The sequence below is a fragment of the Manduca sexta genome, chromosome 14 (genome assembly GCF_014839805.1).
Source record: "Manduca sexta isolate Smith_Timp_Sample1 chromosome 14, JHU_Msex_v1.0, whole genome shotgun sequence".
NCBI lineage: Eukaryota > Metazoa > Arthropoda > Insecta > Lepidoptera > Sphingidae > Manduca > Manduca sexta.
Window position 1 is genome coordinate 3,389,859 of NC_051128.1, and position 24,276 is coordinate 3,414,134.

The 24,276-nt window shown below is 35.0% G+C and overlaps 2 protein-coding genes across 3 annotated transcripts in view; both read right to left on the bottom strand.

Moving 5' to 3' along the window:
* Positions 1-24,276, bottom strand: part of LOC119189318 (fibroblast growth factor receptor 3-like) — a 124,652-nt gene that overhangs the window by 41,497 nt on the left and 58,879 nt on the right. The gene's annotated exons all lie outside the window — the stretch shown is intronic.
* On the bottom strand, positions 3,346-4,832 carry LOC115439872 (glycine-rich cell wall structural protein). Its single transcript, XM_030163917.2, has 2 exons — positions 4,683-4,832; positions 3,346-4,518 (listed from the first exon to the last, which is right to left on the bottom strand). The coding sequence occupies exons 1-2, from the start codon at positions 4,695-4,697 to the stop codon at positions 3,496-3,498; spliced, it is 1,038 nt and encodes a 345-aa protein (XP_030019777.2). The 5' UTR covers positions 4,698-4,832; the 3' UTR covers positions 3,346-3,495.

Below are 24,276 nucleotides of genomic sequence, written 5' to 3' on the forward strand. Positions count from 1 at the left end.
TTGTTCTCGTCTTTACCTTTTGCTAAAATTGTGCTACAAAACATGCACGAATAATTAAAATGAATTTTTTTAGAAAAAAGTTTGGTTTTATTTTTCTGATTTTTTAATATAATTTTGAAGCTTAATGGGAATATGGCGTGTGCATGAGTTTATTTGTGACTGAAAGTGTGATGTTGCCGCAGCGACGAATTCTCTTAGAGTAGTAATAGTTGCATTAGGGCGTGTAAAATTAAAGTTAATTATAATTGATATTTATTTTGTTCGAAACTTACACTTTCTTATTAACCGACTACAAAAAAAAGGTTATCAATACAACGAAAGATAAAGGAAACCATATTTAATTTAATTAGGAACCGATTTCCACATAGGTAACCATTAAATAGATAAGGATAAATTATGTTTTAGTTTTTAGTGGTTTTTGAAGGCGGTATAATTTTTCATGAAAAACTTTTTATTTTATGTCTGCGATTCGAGTAACTTATTGTATAAGTATACACACTAAGTAGTGTGTTTTACAAGAAGTATAATATTATGGTTTCATAGGCAATGCAATAACAAAATCACCCTTTATATATTTAATTAAATAAAAAAATACGCCTTTAAAATTTATTACTGGCCGAAAACGTCACAGCGATGAGAAAAAAAATAAAAAAATAATCTTCCAAATCCGGTGTCGAGGGCGTGTGCAAACTATTAGCATCTCTATGATTACAAGCTGTTAAATACATTGCAGTCTGTCATCAACCGGATCTTCAATATGGCGGATAAATACATGACCATTAGATCATATTTCTAGAAGAAAGTTTAGTTTTTGCCAGGAAAATTGTCCACGATTGTATAAAATTATGCAGATCTCATTAGTGAATTGTGTAAGTTAAAGTCTATAGTAGGTGCAAAATTGTTGTCAAAATATGAATTAAAAAATTCTTTGTTTTTGAATTTAAAACATACATATTCAAAGCATTACAATAGATCTGTGTTTATTTGCCGATTGCGCATTATCGAATTATAAGAGGCAAAGGTAACGAGAATAAAGAGCCGAGAGCAGGTCAAGGACGGTTCTTATAGCCTCGGATGTGATCAAAACAATTTACACTTAAAAATGAAAGGCTTAAACAAAATTACCGAAGGCGAATTTATAATTTTGCGAGCATCTGCGTTCGCAAAGGCGTTTCCGAGGACTTAAATCAATAAATAAAATTATTATTTTATTTTATTTTATTGTGTTAAATTAATGCGGCACGGAGTAATGGAAATGAGTTTTTCTTCACCAGTTAAATATAATTTTAGTTAAAACTAAATAACATTAAAAAGATTCATGTCTCTTTACATTAAGCAAAATCCTAACCCACTACCAGCTAACAATTTTCAAAAATAGACAATGTAACTTTTGAAATACAATGGCGTATGTAAAAGCACTTTTTTATGGATTTATTTTTATATATATTTCACATTTATATTTACAGATTGCTGCACCTAGTAAAGATTATAATATGTTACCTACCTCTTTGGAATCGAAGCGTGAACTTATTGAAGTCATGTACTAAGTAAAAAGTTCTAAATGACTCATCAAACTGCAACTTACGTTCAAAGATGGTTTATCAAAAGCTTATATTGTGTCATCGCCATTATCTATCTACCATCTATCAGCTGTCCAAATCATATTCTTATCATTAGAAAGGCGATCGTGAGCTTTACCGGCCGGTTTTACTTGCCATTCGTGAGGTTAGAGATTCGATTCCCAGGCTCTTCATGTCGCCGGTTAAGTCATTTTGACTATTTTTGCAATATAAAGTTATATACATTTGGAATCACTGTATTGTTCTCTTTCTTTCGGATCTAGTTTTAATTTTTGAAAAAAAGTGGTTTAATTTAATCGCTTTACCCTTAAATATGATTTAACCATTTAGGCCTTCATTTGAGAAAAATATATTATGAATTATAACAAAGATTTTGCTATGAAATTGTATTCTAAGTGACTTGTCTCTCACAAAGAACTACACTAAATTAATTAAAAACCGTTTTAATGCTTAATTACCTACTTATTTTAAGAATTTGAATTAAGAACGATGAATATTTGAATAACGAATGTTAATAAAAATACGTTACTATTTACTTTATAATCATTAATACTAAAAACCTCTGTGTGCCAGTAGTAAAAAAATAAAAATAATTTACGCGAAGAAAAGTCGCCCAACACATGACAATCTTTAGTCTGTCCTTTCCTTTTATGATCAAAGAATTCAATATTGTATGAAGAGAACACGTGTCAAGACAGGCTCTTACAGAAATATATTTTTTTATGTAATATTCATTCATCTAGTGAAAAACGTTATTAAGCGCGAATTGTGTAGTACGATTTTTCTATACACGCAATCTGATCTGATTAATTCTGTATCTTTGTCCATAAATATATTTAAGAAAACATGAGAAACGACCAATAGGCCATAAATATAAAATGGATTAGAAAATGGGTGGTCTTTTATATCCATTTGACATTCATGTATACAGACCGCTCGTTAACGACGCGATAGTGTTAATTAATTTATAGACGCACTAACAACTAGCGATAAAGTTTTATGACTTTCCCACGACGTACAATTCCAATCGAACATTACTATTTTCAAATTCATCTCGTTTATACGTCACACAAACATAATGATATGTCCAAACTGGTTCGAACCGGAAGTTGCGAAAGTTTCACGTCATAAACATCCAGTTAAAACTTGTTTATGCGTGTTATGTAACCTGAGAATACGCTTTTACTAATTGGGTAATTCATTTTGTTTCGTGTGTTTTGTTCCTAATCCGTCACGGACGGTTGAGGATTAGAAATGAAATGTGAGTTCTAAATTTAAAATTTGAAAATAGACTTTTATTTTTTTATTTTTTATTTACCTTGTCAAATGTGTTTGTTATCTTTTTAGCATAAAAAATAAATTTTATGACGCGAACGCTAAAAAGGAAAATACTAATGTCAAGTTTGCGCAACAATTGTGAATAGCCGCAATAGACGCGTGTTGCGTAATTAATATTTAGCGAAACTCTCTTATTTTCTGTATCTGATGTTGCAACCATTTGTGAGTGCATTATGCAATGCGGGGTCACGCTGGCCTGCGTTGCGCAACACATGTCGCCCACATGCTCGGAGAAAACAACACTTTCTACCTAGACACCTGTTTCACCTCACTATGCTAATGGATGCGGGAATGTCTCAAAGCAAGCTAGTACCCACGGCGATTTTTGGCTATAGTGTGTATGCCCCCTAATACCCGTGTACTAAAATAAGGGTAATAAAAAGAGTTTGTAAGTTTATCGGTTTTTATGCAAAAATAAAAAAAGGAATTATAATACATCTAGAATTATCATACATTAAAATTACTATTTACATAAATACATTTAGGCACCGTAATTTTTTTCTCTACTTAACACTAGGGTTGTCGCCGGCTAACCAGGTATCACAAAGGTGCGCTCGATTCGAGCTCGACGCGCCGTTTAGTAAGGGCCGGAGTGGCCGGGGGGGCCGTAGGAGGTGGACACTCCGGAGGAGCCGCCGTGACCGCCGCCAATGCTGCCACCGTGACCGCCGCCGATGCTGCCACCGTGACCGCCGCCGATGCCGCCGCCGATGCTACCGCCAGAGATGCCACCGCCAATGCCGCCGAGACCACCGCCGATGCTGCCGCCAGAGATGCCGCCACCGATGCTACCGCCAGAGATGCTGCCACCCAGAGAGCCGCCGCCGAGTCCACCGCCGAGTCCGCCGCCGAGACCGCCGCCGAGACCGCCTCCGAGTCCGCCACCAATGGCGCCACCACCGATTCCTCCCTCCTTCTGGGTCTTGTATTTGATGAAGTAAACTTCGGGTTTGGAGGGCTGGGTGGGAGCAGCAGTGGGGATGGTGATGTCGGGCTGTTCGTCGGGTTTCTTGACGAGCACGTAGACGAGGGTTTTCTCTTCGTTTTGAGCCTGAGCGGGGATGATGGGCGCGACGGGTGCGGGAGGTGCCGGTGCCTTAATGAAGATGATCTTGTAGTGTTTCTGGGGGATGGATCCTCCGCTGATCACTTGCGGGCGCTGTTCTTCGGGTTCTGGTGGGGGAACGTGGACGTAGATGTGTTTCTGCACGATGGGAGCGCCGCCGAAGCCGCCGCCTCCGATGCCACCGATTCCGCCACCGATTCCTCCACCGATGCCGCCGCCGAAGCCGCCGCCGCCGCCGCCGCCGGCGCCGAAGCCTCCGCCGATAGCGCCGCCAGAGGAGAAGCTGCCACCGCCGGAGGAGAAGCCGCCGGAGGAGAATCCACCTCCAATGCTGCCGCCGCCGATGCCGAAGCTGCTGGAGCTCAGACCGCCTGAGGAGAAGCCACCATGGCCGCCGCCGAGGCCGCCTCCGATGCCTCCGCCGAGGCCGCCGAGCCCGCCATGTCCTCCTCCCAGGCCGCCGCCACCAGGAGCGTTGTAACTGTATCCCGCCTCAGGCCTCGCTGAGCCGAGTGCCGCGACGGCAGCTAATACCTACGGAACAATCCAAACACGATTATTGATCGCTTACGTCACAACTCACGAGTGATGAGCGCGGAGCGGGTCACTGGCGAGTTCACAAGGAAGCCCGCGGTCACAGGAGCGCGCTCGCTCGGGTCACAATTCACTTTCACTGCACACCGATGTCGAATACCTACCAAGAATGCTTTCATGTTGTCTCACGGAGGTGTCGTGGTTGTGTGATGCTCTGTGCTCGCGCCGGCAGCTTTATATACCGGTGGATCGTCGACGCCTCTCTCCCGGGCTCTTCCTAACATTCGGCCTTCGGGCCATACGAGAATTATGATTTTAATGACACCCGTCCGATTCTTCTTCGGTGAAAACAATGTGGATCTCGGACGCTGGACACTTTCACGCTCGTCTCAGATAAATTGACAAATCAATTGTTTTTTGGTGACATGTGATGTTTTCCCATTGTTGTGGCACGTGTCGCTCGCTCCACTGGTTTAGACATAAACGTAATATATTTCGTCACGTTTGTTTTTGGTCCTAATTTGGTTCATTCTTCACACTTGTGTTCATTCACAAATCCAGATTGCGCATTTGATTGTTACAAAGTTGCAGAAAGGAGGCTTCCTTGTACCATTAGAAATAGTTTTTGTGCAACTCGTTCATTACTCGGCCATATTATTGCGATTCGTCAATGTACACTATAATATTGCTAACGGAGAGCTATCACGACGACTCTACATTATACATTATGCCACATGACGAGAATTGAGATTTCCCAAATTCAGATATCCTATTTAAAAAAATATCAATGCATTAAACGTATACATTTTATAAAATTAACAAGGCAGCATTGAAAAAAAAACTGTGCTTTACAATATTTTCGGGATTAGCATTTCTTACATCTTAAAAAATTAGAAAGCGTTTGAAAGGACGCGTAACAAACACGTATTTGTAAAACACAATCATTATTTATATTTAAATTAAGTAATATTGTGAAATTAATAATGCCACAATAGTCAGCTAAGATAAAGAATTTCCAAATTAATTATTGTTTTGCTAATTCATAGATATTTAAAAAAAAATCAAATTACGTTCCATTCTAAATACGGACATGTTTCGTATCATTTAAATTTACAAATAATATGACAACCTTTATTCATACTTTATAAATAATTTTCTAATTTATTATGTTCATATTTTAACGCAATATTTTTTTTTAATATATTCTTGAACTAACGAAGTAGAAACGTTTTAGTTAATATTTATCTTTAGAGGTTTTAACCGGCAATAACACTTTAATGTTAGTTAAACATTTGTGTTTGTTTTTACATAGTTATGGGAATTTCCTGCTTGCCAGTTCTTTAACCCCATGGTCAAGGTTGACTTTAAGAAAGTGAAATGTAAGCTTAAGTTACAAATGTCGTATAATATTTCTTAATTTTAAATATTGTATTGATTTAGTCTAGAAATAGTTTAGTATTTTATAAAATTTATTAAACAGTTTACATAGGGACACATTAAACATAATATTATTATATTGTTCAGTATAATAGACTTCCAGCACGTTACCCACACATAAGATGTAGAGTATATAATTTTATTCATATATCTAATATATCACAAGAGTATTCTCAGTGGTGTAGGCAGAGGTGCAATTATTATGCTTATATAGCTAAATTTCTACTAATATTAGAAATAGGACTGACACATTTTAAAAAAAACTTTAAAAAAGGGAGGAGGTTAAAAATTATGAATTGTTAGAGTTATATTTAAAATAAAAAAAAACGCGTTTACCGCTAGGTCAACTTGTTAATAATCTATAATTATTTAAGCAAAGGAAGAAAATGACAATTACACATCGACTAGAAAAATTATTGACAATACTTTTTGATCTTATTTTTGCTCGAAATCTGGACTTTGTACCCGATACGGAGCGAACATATCATGTTCGCTCCCTATCACATCGTGGGACGGAACATACAGGCGAAAAGTGGGTGCCCTATATGCACCTGTCTACCCCTTTGGGGATATACGTTTGTATAAGTGACATAAACGATTCCGTACTTTAACCAGAACGAAAGGGATGCCAACTTTTTATTGAATACCAAATTAAGTCAGCTTGACGAGTCAGGAAGCTCTTGCTGGCCATTACATCCGTCCGACGCACACGCAGATGTTTAACTAACCTACTTTTGGAACAGGAAAAATGCAATACGCGAACTCTTTAGCTGTATTCATTTTATTTTTAATTAAGATAAATAATCGGAGAAGAGCGAGTTGGAGTCATGAACCGAGGGTTCTGTACAAACTTGTAGGTATCTAAGTATATATATAAGGTCAAACATGACAAACTTAGCTTTGTCGTTCGATTAAAACACATGATTATAGCACCGACCGTAAATAATAGATTTATAATAGTAAATTCGCTTTTTTTTATTAAAGTACACATTTACGGGTTTCACAATTTTCTTTTACATGTGCTTGATATTGCTTCTAGACAAATTTCATAATTCTAGGTCACGGGAAGTACTCACTTGATTTCCCTTTGAAATGGCAAAATGTACAACATTAAAGGTCACATATTTTGATCGCATTGATTTATAAGGTTGATTTTTTCACAGTTGAAGACTGTAATCTCGATTTAATAAAAATCAAAATGTGATAGCTCACGTTTATGAGAAAGAAGATCTTCACAGACAAACAAACGGACTGACAAAAAGTAATCGTACAAGTGTTACTTTCGATGTAGCGAACCCTAATAATATAGTTTATAAATAGAATTTGTTATTACAATACTTATATCATTATTATTTACCTTCTTTGTATCACGTATATATTTTTTTTAATAATATTTCCACTAAAATTCAAAATCAGATCTAAATACGCTCAGCCATATTAAATAATCGCACAACAAAAATTAACATTGTGCAAAGAAATTAAACTGTTTTATTATATCATTCAATGAATCGACAGCAGAACCTTATTATGTAATGATTAATGAATGACAAATCATCATTAATCATTATTATTGGTGATCTGAGGGTGATATATAAATAATTTTTAATCACGTAGGCATATAAAAAGAGCGTCAAATCGCATAAAAACAGCAATCATGATTTATAAATTGATATAAAATTACGCTTTAGAATATTTTGGACGAACGAAACGAAAGCAGTATACGTGCACACTCACGCCTTTTATTTCAAATGGGGTAGGCAGGGGTGCTACTGGTGCATAAATTTATGGTTATGCATATTCTATACAAAAATATTTTATTTATTGAGAATTGGTAGTGAAATTATATACACATAATTATGAAAAACGATAAAAAATATTGGAATAATTGTAATTTGCTTTATAGGTAAATAATATGCTCTATCGTAAAAATAAACATTGAAATTTAAATATGTTTGCTCATTTCCACTCTATGTACCTCTGGCTCTCTAATGTCTTCGATTTTTAATTAATTTCTTCGTTCTGCAACTTGTTCTGTTTTAGTTTGTTAAATCGGTTTTTTTATTTCGGTTTAAAGTTTTGGCCATACTGGTGAGGACTAGTTGCACATGGAGGCATGTAGAGGTCGTTTTCACTCTCTTTTATGCTCTGGAAGGCTTTTTACGTGATTTTCTTCTCCGCGCAAAACCCGAGCACACCATTTTCAAATTATAATATGTACATATTACGCACTATATAGCACCGATGGTTGAAATAGGCAGCGTTGGTCGGTTTACACTTGGGATTTATATCTATAATACTCTAATAATACGTATAAACTAACTTTTTGGCCAACAGTGTCTTTTATTATGTTATATGCCTTTCGTTATTGGTCTTAGGTAATTTGTTGTAAAATGTATAAAAAAAATTATAGAGCAAAAAAGAACATTTTTATAAAAAAAATCTCACTTTTTTGCTTATAACTTTTTTAATTTTTAATTTAGGGCAAAAACTTATATAAACGTATTCGTAGGCAAAACAATTTGCTACAAATTATGACTTTACAAATTTTTTGTAACACGCATAGTTTCCGAGATATCGCGAAAAAAGTGTTTTCACCCCTTTTTCCAAGATGGCGGCTGGGGGAAAAGGGTGGCGACCCCACAAACTTGTTAAACTTCTATTGACCCCCCACACATGTCCCAAAAATAAAATTGCGTCCTCTAAAAAATGCAAAGCTCATGTAACATTTCAATGGGCTATATGGCTGCCACCCTTTATTTCTCAGTGATTTTGTTAAATAATAATAGCAAGCGCAAAACAAAAAGAAACACAAAATCAGGTAATAAAAAATATATTTTTGAAATCCGTGAAAACCATCAAGAAAATTCCAAATCATCGTTACTTAGTTACAATATTGTTATTGAAATCTATTTCATTTGCTGACCTAACCTAGTAGATAGTACGAAGTGAGTACGATTTGACCCAACTTACATGTCGTCGGTCAAAATTTGGGATCGTTGGAATTCAGCCCTATATATTGCCATAGATTCCTAAACTTATGATAATATCATAAGTTTAGGAATATTATAATGATGATGATATTTACAATCTTTGTAATGCGTTATTATTGTGAGTGAAATTGTTCCTTTATTATTTTTTCCTTGCGGTTTTACAGTTGATTTCTCAGAATGAAAATCTATACTCCTAGAATAACCTATATTCTAATTGGATATAATTTATAAATCTTCGATTATAACAGATATATTTTTTCAAAATAGTTTTTGTATAAAGGTGTATATTAGGAATATATCGCGCACACCTCTCTCATTGATGGTAGAACTTTACAAATCTTTTTTTTTCAGTTTAAGTTACGCATGCGCAAAATCCTGATGCGAATCAGTCAGTCATTCAGGACAAATGCTGAGTAGTGCTTATTTTTAGTACAATGGCGTAAGTGACATGTTACCCTGTCTCTAATGATATATTCTATCATTGTTAAACTATTTCACGTTTCCAAAGGTCTGTTCATATTCTTTACATCTTTTGTTCCCTTTCTCTGCGTAAACACACCTTAAGGCGTTGGTGAAACGCATACATCAAGTTTGCATAAGGTGTTTCGCAGACGAACGGTTTTTATGTCGTTGGTGATTTTGCCGATTTTGATTTATTACAAATATTACTTTTATAATAAATGCGAAAGTATGTAAAAATGTTTTTTAAAACTAAATGCAGACGTAGCTTAATGGATTTATTTAAAATTTGAATCACTTATAGATCATGTCCAGGATTAACACTTCCTATTTTTTATGCTGGTAATTTAGCCCCATGGGAATATTGGAATTTTATAATCTGTCTTTATAACAGATGGCGCTGCTTGCTTTTGATCATTTCGCTATGCATTACTACAGTGTTTTAGCGACTTTAGTAGCAGGAACGGCTTTTCACACGGCCTAAGACGCAAGCATGACTTAGTATTTCATATATTTAACTTATTTTAATCTTTATAAATCCCCTACTACTACATTCATCATTTTATTAAATTACTTGATAGCATTGAAATCATAATATGAATTTCACCAATAAGAGATGTTGCGTTCATAACAGTTGCCAGAATTATGTCGGCCAATTAAAGGAATTTAAACAAGGTGACCGAGAAATGCTATGATTAAATAATAAATGACTCGTTGGTGTGAGCTGGTATACGCGTCACCCTCTAACCGATTTCACCATTTGTGGTGAAAATACTTGTAGCCTTGGTCCCATATAACGATTGCATTTGTCTTATAATAATTGAAAATTCATGTAAAAAATGTTCTTATAATAATAAATAATAGCAGCCTTATATAATGTACAGCCCACTGCTTAGTACGGACCTCCGATACTAAGATTTTTACTAACAATAATAATACATAAACTACAATTTACGGTCATAATAAATTATAGAAAGAATCGAAATAAAACTAGTTTTCGAATTTAATTTTTTATTTTAATATTCTCTCGATGTTTCGAAGACTTTGCAGCCTTAATGCAGAAACTAGTTTTATTTCAATGTCTAATATTAACGTAAATCTAAAAAATCAATATATAGAACGAGTACCTTCTAAATAATTTATCAATTACCAAAATACACTGAATCAAGTAAGTTGTCATAGTTAGCGGGACGACGTTTCACTGGTGGTAGGTCTCTCATATGTGAGAGTCCTCCTGGGTAGGTACCACCGCAATGTTTATTTCTGCCACCAAGCAGCAGTGTGTAGTCACTGTTGTGTTCCGGTTTGAAGGACATTGTAGCCAGTGTAACTACTGCACATAATAAGACTTAGCATCTCATGACTCAAGATGGCGAGCGCAGTGGAATACCAAACAATACTTTGTAATTCAAGGCGTTGGATGGTGTTTTTATTGTTTATGGGCGGTCGTATCGCTTACCAAACGGCAAGCACGTCGTCATTCAAAGAAATAAAAAAGTAGAGCGTTCCAATAACCCGCTCGCGTGTCGCAGCCTTAAAGTGAATGGTCTAAACTTTGCTCCGGCCGTCTCGATGCTAAGTAAAAGGATTTAGATTGTGATAGCATGTCACTGCTCTATGACATAAGCGAGATACAAATGTTACAATACTGACACAGAAGCCGGAAAAATGTGTTTACATAATTAAACCGTTCATTTATGCTATTTTGAAACTTAATTCGAGTCAGATTATGGTTCGAATTGTATTCCGATTAGATTTTTATGTACGTCCATATTAGATAAGACTGTATTGGATTCTCAACCTTTTTGCTACTGCATCTTATATTTGAAATTAGAATAACAAATAGCTAATTGATAGATGTGCAATTGCATGAACTACATAACACTGCGTCACACATTGCTGACCATTGATATTGCTATAAAATGAATTCCATTATTTATTATTTTAAATTTAGAGCACAATCCCCTGTTGCTAGGCTGCATTCCTCATTTAAAGGTAATCTTAATACCACGTATTTCGGCTTTTGTAACAACATCTGTAGTCAGTGGTCATCCAACCATGAAGCGGATTAATTATAGTCAATTAACACGTCAGGAGCAAATAATAAATTATGGGCAAGAAGTAATCTATATTGAAATAAAACTCTTTTCGGATTTTGTTACGGGTTTTTCAAAATTATAATTTTGTTCCGACGTTTCGAAGAGTAACTTCAGAGTCTTCTGAGCTAATTTTGCATAGATCGGATCGTTAATAGCTAAAAAAATGTAAAATATAGATAGCTATTGTAACTTTGACATTTTGGAAGACCAACACCTTAGTCCCCCTACCCGGCGTGAATATGAAGGTTAGAGTTTTGCCAAACTAAAAATTATAATATACAAAACCGCTATAAAATACATCAAATTTTTATTTTAATGTCTAATATTCGCGTAAACATAAGATATTATTAAGCATTTGTTATTTTTGGTAGAGTCTAAATTTCTATAAACCCGTCTTTTATATAACCGAAATTATTGTCACTCATCTTGATATGATGTTCTATACGTAATATACTAGAATTAAGCAAAACGTTTCAATCATGGTTACAGTTGTTTTAAATATATTTATTATATTTAGATATTATAAAATATCCTTAGATAATTTTATATGCATATAATGCTTTCTTAAATCTTACTGTCTGACGAATAGCTTTGTTATTTTATAATATTACTAAAACTATTTATTAATATATCAATTATTGTCTGATTAACACAGCTTAAAAAATTACCAAATTCTAATTAAGCAATTGAATTTCATATATTTATAAAAATATATCTTATATAACATCGACTACAATCCTCCAAACCTGAAACATCAATGAAAACTCAAACAGTAATCCAAAACTGACGAAAGGGTCCTCTGCTCAAGTCTTTTTAGTATTCAAAGTGATGGCTTAGTACCCATGATGGGACCTAAATAGATTGCGGAATGTGGGCCGCCTGAGATCATCGGTAGAAAGGCACATACACACACGAGTGCAATTTCACTATATAAATAACAGCAGACAGAACTCAGCTTACTTCATCTCATTGAGATGAGCCGAGTGGTGCTGAGATGGGCTTGGGAATATTAAAATAGCTTAGTTAGGGGATAATAGTTTAATACTAGGATATATAGATGTTAGGTTTATTCCGAAATGATGTCGAAGTGGAAACAAAATGGCATTGTTTTTTCATAATGTTTGAGAGACGACCATAAAACATATTAATTAAAATTCCAGCATTTAAAGATACCTAAAAGATATCGAAGTAGAAACATCACTTTTTTATTATCTAATTTGAGAGACACAAAAAAATCATCAAAATGCCGATAGTTAAATATAGCATAAAATTTCAGCGAAGTACACTGCCGTCCAAATCTTTATGATAAAATCATTAACTTTGATGACGACGGATAACTTAAACTGATTATTCCAAAAACATGTAATATTGCTTAAGATTTGTGTAATATTGTTAGCGAACAATTTGTTTTTTTGATAATTTTCCTGATAAAGTAATTGAGCTGTAGGGAATTCTGTGTAGTAACCCTTCAGTTAGGCAATTATACTATACTATGACAAATAGAACAAGAAAAAAGTACAATATAAAATATATTGTCATAAAATTCAATTCTCTATAGCGATAAATGGAAATCATTTCATTTTTCCTTTTGACATTACTGGCAATAAAAAATAATGTCTCACCCAGATCCCTGTCTTTTCCGAATCAATGGAAGTAAATAGAAGGCATGATAATGTTCTAGCTTTTATGAAGCCCTTATATCTTTAATAAATTGGCTTGCTAACCGATCCGTAAAAATCTGTCCCTGTGATTAAAAAAAACTAAAAATAATGGACAAATCAGCGTTCCATTAGTAAAAAACAATCACAATCAGATTAGTAATCCAAGATATTAGATCTCTTGCATTTCAATTAGACGTTAATCCCTTACGTAAGTTTTATAGCAGAGACCGGGAAATTTGTCGAATTTTATAAGTTATAACTCCATAATAATAGAAGAATAAATGCGCTTTAAAAGAACAGGATTGGAATCAGGAAAGGATGCATTGACGTACATTCTATTGACACGAATGTCCATATAAACTATTTGTTCGAAATCTGAACTAAAATGGCAACCAAAACGTCACTAATATAACCTATTTATTCACTTGAACCATAATTTTACTTATTTGACTCATTTCTTATTCACATCCAGGTTTACACTTAGAATCGAGTTCTTATATTATGAGCGTCACTCCGTACATAAACTCACGCTGTTAATGTTGGAATCATACTAAAGTTAGGTGTACGGATTACACTACAGTTGAGTCGAACACAGTTTACGGAACGCCAGCTCTAGTACATAGTACATGTATATCTATGGATGGAAGTATTTCGGGCTCAAGAAATCACACTCATACGAAACTCAACCATATTATCACTACACGTTGGTTCTCTGTCAGTCAGTATTACCAGAGTCGTGACCATACTATAGATAAGTCTACAGGTCCCTTGATAATATTAGCCCTGTATTATATACTGTCCCACTGCTGGGCATGGGTCTCCTCTACTACTGAGAGGGATTAGGCCTTAGTTCACCACGCTGGCCTAGAACGGACTGGTAGACTTCACACATCCTCAAAATTCCTATAGCGAACTTCTCACGTAGATTTCCTCGCGATGTTTTCCTTCACCGTTAAAGCAAGTGATAATACATAAGGATTACACAGGTCCCTTTACCACGTTTAATATAATGTTGCAATATTAGCGAGAGTAATCGCCCGAACGATTTAAGTTCACTTTAATTAGAAACGTGTGGGTTGACCCGAGCAACCATTACAGTAATAACTAGTTGAAATACAAAACTCAAAGTACAGAAGTTACAAATGACGTAATAAGGGCCCTTATTCTGTATGGTAGTGTAAACGCGTAACGCGGCCGTGCCATGTTATCTTCGAGAAATGTGCATGGAATGGTATTCTGTACGCCAAATTTCTATAGTCCTAAACATGATGCGTTGTGTTACGTGCTTGATACGCACTGTTAAAATAACGTGCGGGATAGAGAATAAGGCCCAAGGTATATTTTTTTTTAAAAACCTATGAGTATAAGTTTAAGGTTTTTTTTATACAAGCAAACCAAAGTGACCCTTCTGCAGATGGTAAGTGGGTTCCAATAGATTGTCGACTGACGAGAGATGATTACCCCTTCGGCAGAAATACAATTATACCTATTGGAACCGGTTATAAACAGGCTGATCCCGGAACGCGACACACTTAGATGGGCTACTATGGCGGACTTTAACAACTTGTGTATGGTAGGCTATCCGGGCGGATATAAAATGTATCCTACTACCAGCAAAGTAGTTGAGTAAAATCGTAGCATCACGCTTTTTTCATTTAAGGGTAGGCAAATGTGTAAGTCATATTAGGTGCCTAAAGTCTTATTTCAGATTAAGCCAATATCGAACAGATATCTATATCATAACAATATAAAATTGCCGTAGCATGCCGTTTTGGAATGTATTATTTCTTTCATGGAGCATCAGTAAATATTAAACGGCTAGTTTCTACATAGCCTAAAATGCATTGAAGCATAGCTCTACATTAAAATTTTCAAAGCATTGACTTTAGAAATGTTGACTTCCAGTAACTAGTCCTTATACTTAGATTCATATATTTTTAAGACTAGAAACATTTTGTTTGCTCCCTTATTTTATATGACAGAGGTCAAGCAGCGGTTATTTCGCCGCTCTGACAAAACAGCCCGCGCACTGTTACTCTGAGCAGAGCCACGATATCACGCTCTAGATATTTCCACAAACAAACTTATAAACTAACATTAATGAGAATAGTGCCGTACAAGGAGTGAGTCAATGCTAGTGTTGTGCAACTGGTCAGCGTATCGACCTATCGATGACTCAGCCGCGTTTATTTGGTGCAAGGAACGACTTATTGTTACGTCATCGGGAAGTATCTTGGTATCTTTGTAACCAACGGCCGTTTCACATTTCTCCAGCGCAGTCTGATTCAAAACAGAACTCGCTTGTACGCTACTTGGTACGCAATCATGGGCCTTATTGAATATAAACAATTTTCATCAGTGATTATTCTTGATTGTCTTTTGTTTTTCACGCAATTTTTATTGATAAGCTGGTTTAGAATATTAAACACCTTCACTCTTCTTTTGGTAGGATCTCTGAGGTCATTTTTTGTGTTGATATTGCAAGATTCTGCTTTAAGAATGTCGCTTATAAGTGAAGTTAAGCCATTGGTCCTGCACCTGATTCTCTTCTGTCATGTAGGATTGCCGTCTCACCAGTCTATGAGAGTGAATGAGCAGAGAGTGCACTTCTGTATTTGCGCACACACTATAATATCTCCTGCCTATTTCGGGCTAAAACTCAGTAGAAAAATCCAATATCACTTCCCGAGATTCGAGTCTTTCTATTTATGCCGATCGTTAACATATTTTATTTATGCCGACCGTTGAGAGGCAATAATATCTAAGCGACATATATACAAAAAATATTTTGTTTTGTAGTTCTAGGACAATATTTATTATTATATTTTTATACAGTAAATAATCCAATTGTTCCGATTTTTAAATCGGAAAAACGCTCCACAATAAAGGTTACCAATTGTCGCTTAGATATAATTACCTTCCAAGCGTCAATACATATTCGATAGCTCTCACTGTAAGCTGACTGTTGGCGGTTGAGATAAACATTCAAGTCTCGAGCGACGCACGTGCGTACTAAAACGGTTTCTAACACTAACCACCTTAATCATAGGTTAGTTGAAATACCCACGTTGTATCAGTTTTGGTATTTTAGAAAACTTAAAGTAGGTGGTATTGTGACATAAAATTATCACATTAATATTAGCATTGATGTCAAATGTTGATTTTTAATGTGTGAAAATTTTAACTTATAAACACGACTATCCTTGATGATTAGTAGAGTTGGGAGAGTAGAAGAGGTTATTAGAAGGGCAATTACTGCATTTGTATACTTTTTATATAGTCATGGTTATGGTAAAGTGACCTCAGTAATGGAAGTGGAGTAGATAGTGTTGACTGACTCGAGATGTCTATCCCTCGTCAGTCGACACAATTATGCCGGCCTATTATTATGATATTTCGGACCACACAAAAAATATTAATTTTACAGGATTCGGAACTCTGGTGATGTGCTATTTATTATTTAATTAATAACATACACCAACAGTATACTAACATAACTTTTAGTCTAGAAAAAAAAAATCAATTGGCTGATATGCATGCCACTTACCGGCATACACAACATTCACAAAATAATTATATTTATGAGTATTTCTCAAAATACACACGCAACGAAACAACATGTGGCTGCATAGTTGGGGTACTAGTGCCTGTGAGACTCAATTATTAACCTGATATAACCACTATACTTTTGCCTCTAAAATTTAACCGTTAACCTGATATAACAGTAATAAATATCCTATGGAATCATTATTGTCATCGGTTATTGTCATTACTTTAAGATGTAATCTCAAAGTAACATCAGGTCAACTGCTTTCACACTGTTCAAAGGTAATCTGCACGGAACCTATCTAACATAATTTATGGGACAGATTAAATAGTTCCGTACTTACTAGGGTTACTACTATTCCATATCGATTTTAAATAATCGATATCGGTTAGTATCGATAAGTAAAATGTGTCAGCTTCCGAATATTATCAATCAGTTCTGACCTTCAAATTAAAGCCCACTACATGAGTCCATTAAATCTAATAAGGGGTTTTGACATACAAACAATAAAGTCTAATAATAATGTACAATGTCGGCCGGTTTTTCTTGTTCAGAACTTACATAAAAATACATATTTTGGGTTAATTGAATGCTTTGGTTTTCGCTTACACAACGTCGAGAAAAATGCCTCTACAATTCTATTTTAGAATAATATTGTTATGAGTAAGGATCGATAATTTGGCAATCGATTGATGCTTTATTATTAAATAGTATCGATACTTATATCGATGTGTAATAAAGAATAAGTAACTATATTTAATATCGTTGGCACTTGAGCCGTGAAGAGTTAGAAATATTTAGTTGTGAAATGTATTAACTCACACAAGTATGATAAATAGAGTATTTGAGTACTAAATTAGCAGCTATTATTTCAGAAATGATTTATACAGCTTGCATCTAAGTTCTTCCGCGTTGGAATTTGTGTGTCGGATATGTATAGAGCTAACTTTGACATAAATATATAAAAAAAAAATAAAACGCAATTGTAATTTTACTTTCGCGGTCTTTTTTAAAAAAATAATTGTGAATGCATTAGTTTAAAAAAAAATACATATTTTTTGTTTATTTTCTGGACAGTTTGCATATTGGGGGTTATAAAATAATAATATTATATCTAAATCTTGTAGCATATTAATAAAAAATGTATTCATAATACGCGTTAGTATATTCTACTAATTAAAATAATCTATGGTCATAATTGGTTTTAAAATAACTTAACTAAAATTAATGTCGTTAGCTTACATAAAGCAATTTCGTAAAGATGGACTAACAAAATTTGGTTGCGTTATTACATTTCATCTACGTATCTAATTCGCTAACAGGAAAAATATGTAATTTCTTAACCATACGCAGACATTTCAATATTATTTAATTTATATTAATGGATTTCGTTATATAACATTGGCATAATGAATTAAGATAGTGAGTTAAAGATGTCTAAAACCGTCGATACAAGAATGGATTGTAAGATTTGCTTTTTTTTCTCTCTCTCAATTCTGCTGATTCCGGTGAATCTGGAAGCAAAAACCCACGAGTTCGTTGCGTAACTTAAGAGAGCACTAAAAATGGTTTTGGAAATTCATCCCTAAGACATTGAAATAAAACTAGTTTTCGGATTTATTGTAACGTTCACTTTTCGGGCGACCTATCTCCAGTCCACCCTGTGAGCACGAAGGCTGCAAAGTCTTCGAAACGTCAGGAAATAATTATGAAAAGCGCCATAAAATCGATGTTTAACATTCTCGTAAACATAAGAAATCGTTATTCAAGGGCTAAATCGGGCTCACTATGATTCATCATTATTATCCACAAGATATCCAGTATATATTGTTGAATATAGCCTCCCTTACCGAATTCTAGATCAACATCTTAGAATCAATATATATCCAGCAAGTTCCTGCGAACTAAAATAAGTCTTATGCCCACTTGTATGCAATCAACGCTGCATTGTTTTCATTCAAGAACATTACTGCCCTATAGGCTATTTTGCGAGCTACGCTCTACCGACTAACACTTCACCTTCCTAATCAATGATTGTGTATAGTAACCTTACAAAAACCTATTACCATCTCCAATAAACGAATCAAACTAAACACTTATGGGTATTACCAAACACGGCACATTAAGAGCTAGGCGTCGGAATGGTCATGTTCTAAATTAAAGCCGTCCTTTCGCAGTGATGCAAATTAATTGACCTCGCCATATGCACAAACGGTTGTAACCAAGTGTTGAATGTCATGTTTGTACGTTTCTTTTCTTTTATATAATAATATCAGCCCGGTATTATATACTTGCCCACTGCTGAGCACGGGCCTCCTCTATTACTGAGAGGGATTAGGCCTTAGTCTGACACGCTGGCCTAGTGCGGATACGTAGACTTCACACATCTTCCAAATTCCTATAGAGAACTTCACAGATGTGCAGGTTTCCTCACGATGTTTTCCTTCACCGTTAAAGCGAACGATAAATTCACAAAGAATACACACATGATTTTAGAAAAGTCAGAGGTGTGTGCCCTTGGGATTTGAACCTGCGGACATTCGTCTTAGCAGTCCGTTCCACACCCAACTAGGCTATCGCCGCTTATCTTTTATATATCACGTCTGTTACCCATCGGGGTAACTTAGCACTTTGCCTTCTTCTGTTTTCATCAATCTTCATATGGACGGTTGAAAGGCTACTAGACGTAAGCGACATTGTTTTACGGCACTAAGTTTCATACATATTTAAAATCAGTACTTTTTTCTGTTTTTTTTTTTTTAAATAGTTAAATTTTTTCGAAAAAAAAGTGTCGCTTATGTCAATAAGCCTTACAACCGTCGATATATACTTCAATTTTGTTATTATCTTAAGCCTATCCATCTTTATTAAGAAAGGTGAGAGAGTTGGGATTTGATAAAATCACATTTCGTATTACTATCGATGTTTAAAACAAAAATCCCAAGTTTCTGACCGTTACTCCTGAATCTATTGGAGACAATGGCATAAGTTGAGAGAAACAGTAGGCGAAGATTAGTATAGCCGTAATTTGCAACACAAGCCGCAGAAATAAATGTGAAAAATTGTGAAACATAATGTTATGATTTTTATATTACTACCATTGGCATTGTTGGCCATTAAAGCAAGGATGGGTTGCATTCTACGCTGCAGTTACTTTAAATCACTTCAAAGTGTTGCCCAATTATTAACATCGACGCTTGCAAGGCAATCATATTTAAGCGACAATTAGTAAACTTTTAAATAAAACGATTTAAAGATAAAAATTAAACTATTTTAAAAACAAAATGTCTAATAACATAAAAATTGCCCTAGAGATAAAGAATATCTAGTTCAAACCCAGAAAATTCTGGCGGTTACAACTATGAACATAGGTCATTTTCGGTATATTTGTCGGTTAGATATAATTACCTTTCAAATGTCGATATGGTTTATAATTTTATATAATCTTTATTTAATACTGGTTTTTAATTTGTCTCGTAGTGGTAAATAGCTGTTCATATTTTTTGCTGACGACAGCGTAGTTTGGTAGGTGCAGCAATGTGAAGAGTAAATTTGCGTTTTAAAGTGGACACTTGTTTGAGCGAGCAAAAGCAACGCGCGGTTTTCTTAGGAAATGGCCGAATAATAGTGTATTTGTAGATTGTATCTTTGACTTTTCGGATGACCGATAACTCAGTCTTTCCTATTAGAAGGCTGCAAAGTCTTCGAAACGTTGGGAAAAAATTATAATATAAAAAACCGCGATGAAATTCCTAACATAGTTTTATTTCAATGAAGTGTAGTTAATTAAATGTATTTATGTAATTAAAAGTAGAATAAACTATTGTTTACAATTAATTGAAGTGTTGTTTTCAATGATTTACATCATAGAGTACCGTCATTCTGATTAGTAGAGTTCTTTCCTAGTGCTGTAGGATTGAGCCAATTTTGTTATACGTACAGGGCAAATTGATCCCACAGCATCTGATGGTACGTGGAGTGGGTTCCAAAAGAATGTCGACTGATGAGGGATGATTACCCCTCGACAGTCGACGCAATTATGCCGGCCTGTTGGAACCGGATATACACAAGCGTATCTCGGAACGCGACAAACTTACGTGGGCCACTATGGTAGGTATTACTACTTTATGTACGGTGGTCGATATCCGGGCGGATATATATCCTACTACCAGCAAACTTTAGGCTACTTCATAACGAACTATAAATAGCTTGAATTATCACCTATCTCGCAAAACTGGCTACTACCTGGAACTCAAACCAATCGGTTAAAACATGTGCATTTAATTGACCACTGTCCTATGATAATATGTTACGTAACTTTGTGCGAAAGGCTCGACTTTCTCCATTCACTGGTATTAAAAAATGCACTTCTAAATTTACATAAACTGCATGAGGAATTAAAACTTGACTGTATTGGATAGTATTGGCAATTTGCAAATAGGTTTACGCGGCATGGTATTTAGTAGCGCCATGTTTTATTGTTATAGTTTACTTTTCTTGCTTGCCAGATTATGTAATAGAAATTAAAGAATTTGCTCAGAAAAACGAATTAAAACATTTAAAAACAAAGTTTTAAATGTTCTACAAAAACAATCTTTAAATTGAATGAATCTATATTTTATTCTATCAGAGACATGCTTTTGTCAAGATCAAATTACATAATCTATAGGTACACAAGTAAATTAAAGTTTTTGAATAGTTGATAAGATTGACTGCCGAGGGGTAATCATCCCTCAGTTGACATTCTATTGGACTCCACTCCATTTACCACCGGGTGCAGTAGATTCACTTTACCGTAGGCATAATATAAAAAATCATATTACATAACATAACATACATAACATCACGCATTTTATACCCCAAGGGGTATGCAGAGGCGCAACTAGGGCACCCACTTTTCGCCAAGTATGTTCCGTCCCATGATGTGATAGGGGGCGAGCCTATCGCCATATCGGGCACAAATTCCAGACTCCGGGCTGATACTGAGCAGAAAAACCCAAATATCACTTTGCCCGACCCGGGATTCGAACCCAGGACCTCAGAGCGCTATTGTACCGGACATGCAATACAACTACGCCACCGAGGCAGTCATCAAAATCATATTACATAGGCATAATAATCTAGATCCCTCTGTAACAACGGTGTCTGTGGCGAGAAGGTGCTTTCTTGATTTCTTTCATTAAAAGTTTTTTTTTTTTTTTTTGTATCCGTTTTTTGTCGTAAGAGTTTTGCTGATACTCATGTTTTTTAATTCAACTCTATAAGTGAGAAAATGTTATTGGCTTTCGACACCTAAATTGCTGAAAATAAATAAATAAAAAAAACACCTCCGACAATGTTCTGGTTCCAACTTCGTTGCCTCAATCTAGCGAAATATTACCACAACGGTTATAAAGATATAAATAGCAACACATTTGCCATTGCTTAACTATTAATTTGAATATATAATTTTGAAAGTGATTAGCAATTTCCTAAGAAAAAGTTGTTTCTCATGTATTAAAATCTAGTTTAAAAATAGTCTTAAATTATTTCAAGTTTCTCGCAGATCCGCTCGCGTTAGTCGTATAAATATAGCACAAATAAATTCACGGCTTTTATCCCCGAAGAGGTAGGCAGATATGCAACTCCTCCAAGTAATGGAAGCGATAACGCGTTTTAGCACGTGAAAAAAAAAGCAGATATGCAAATAATTCTCCCACTTTCCTCCGTGTGTATTCTGTCCCATGATGTGATATGGGCGAGCACATCGCCATATCGGGTACAAATTTCAGACTTTAAACAAATATTGAGCAGAAAAAGCCACTATCACTTTCCCCGACCAGGAATTCGAACCTTGGAATCTCGTATTGCAGTCGCACTGCAACACAACTACGCCACCGAGCTAGTCACATACAAAAAATACTGTATTTTTTATAAACCATATCCATGTTATTTAAGGATAACGTATAGTCTTGTTGAGTTTCTATTAGAATCGGTTAAGCATTACCATCTACAAGCAAACTCCTTCTCAAACACTTTACTGGTGTGAGAGTCCGGGTGGGTAGGTACCAACGCAAAGTCTATTTCTGCCGCTAAGCAGCAGTGTGTTGTGTTCCGGTTTGAAGGAAATTGTAGCCTGTTTAAATACTGGACAAAATAAGACTTAACATTTCATGTCTCAGGATGGTAAGCGCAGTGAAATACCGAACAATACTTTGTAATTCAAGGTGTTAGATGGTGTTTATATTATTTAAAGGCTGTCATATCGCTTACCATCAGGCGAACGGCAAGCTCGTCCCGCATTCAAAGCAATAAAAAAAATCACCCAAATATTACCTCTGACATATTGTAGAAGAGGTTGGAAGAGAATTTACGTATGCATATATTTCGTCAGCAGCGTTTCCTCCCATCATTAAGGAGAGGGCGGAACCAACACCGTACAGGGCATTATTCAATTTCACATTGAATTATGTTTTTTATTCCAAATATTTATTATATGCCATTGCATAATTGTTTGTAACGAGTGAACGTCGGGAGCAAATTATAAATACCGCGATAAAATCCGTAAAAATTGTTTTATAATATCAATTTCTAACATAAGAAATTATTAGTCATTGCAGCTATTATTTTAGAGAATAGTATTTTTCAAAATGGTACTTACAATAAGGCTTAAAACATACATGACAATTTAAAAATAACGAGTAGTTTATAATATGCAAGCATGAACAACAGCGCAGTCCTTGGTTGTTAGGATCCTTGGTTCTCAGTTGGAAATGTACTTTTATATTTTATTGCGATGTTCAGTTACTTGAAACTTAGTTCATCAATATAAACGTGTCTTCTTGTCCATCGTTTACTTTAATGATCTAATGATTTATTGACTCATTTAATGACTCATTAAGTAGATAGCATCTATTTACATTTATAGGTATGTTGTAAATGTGTATACAATATTTTTAACTTTACTTTTAAGATATCGTCGCATTGGTGCCCGCAATGTAAATGAGCGGTAAATCGTGAGGTTTTGAGTTCTATTCTCAGATACGACAGCTATAATTTGAGTATATTTAGAATCGAAATTCGCGTTTGATTTGCTTAGGAATAGCATATATGTTCCATTTAGCCTAAAGCTTGTTCATCATATTTTTTGTAAAGTCTACAAATATTGATAAGCTGACGGCCTAGATGGAAAGTGGGCACCGTCACTCATGGATATTGGCAATATGAGGCACTGGCAACTAACTGCCTATGTATTATAGGCATACCACGAAGCAGATATTATAGCGAACTATAGGGGAATTATTTGCACTTTTCTATGCCCTTTGCGGATAAATGAAAGAAAAAAAGAGAATATTTATTTTCGCAGCAATGAACAAAGTATTGAAAATAAAAAATATTGACTTGTTAAATTATGTTTAAGATACAAGATAGGATTAAGTAATTTTAAAAACTATCCGCGGGGGCTCGTAATTGGCTAATTTCGTCATATATTTGTAGGTTATCGGAAACTATAAGCCCATCAAATAAAATAAATAAATAAATTAATAATATAAGTATCTAAATATTGCAATTAGAGACCAACTCGG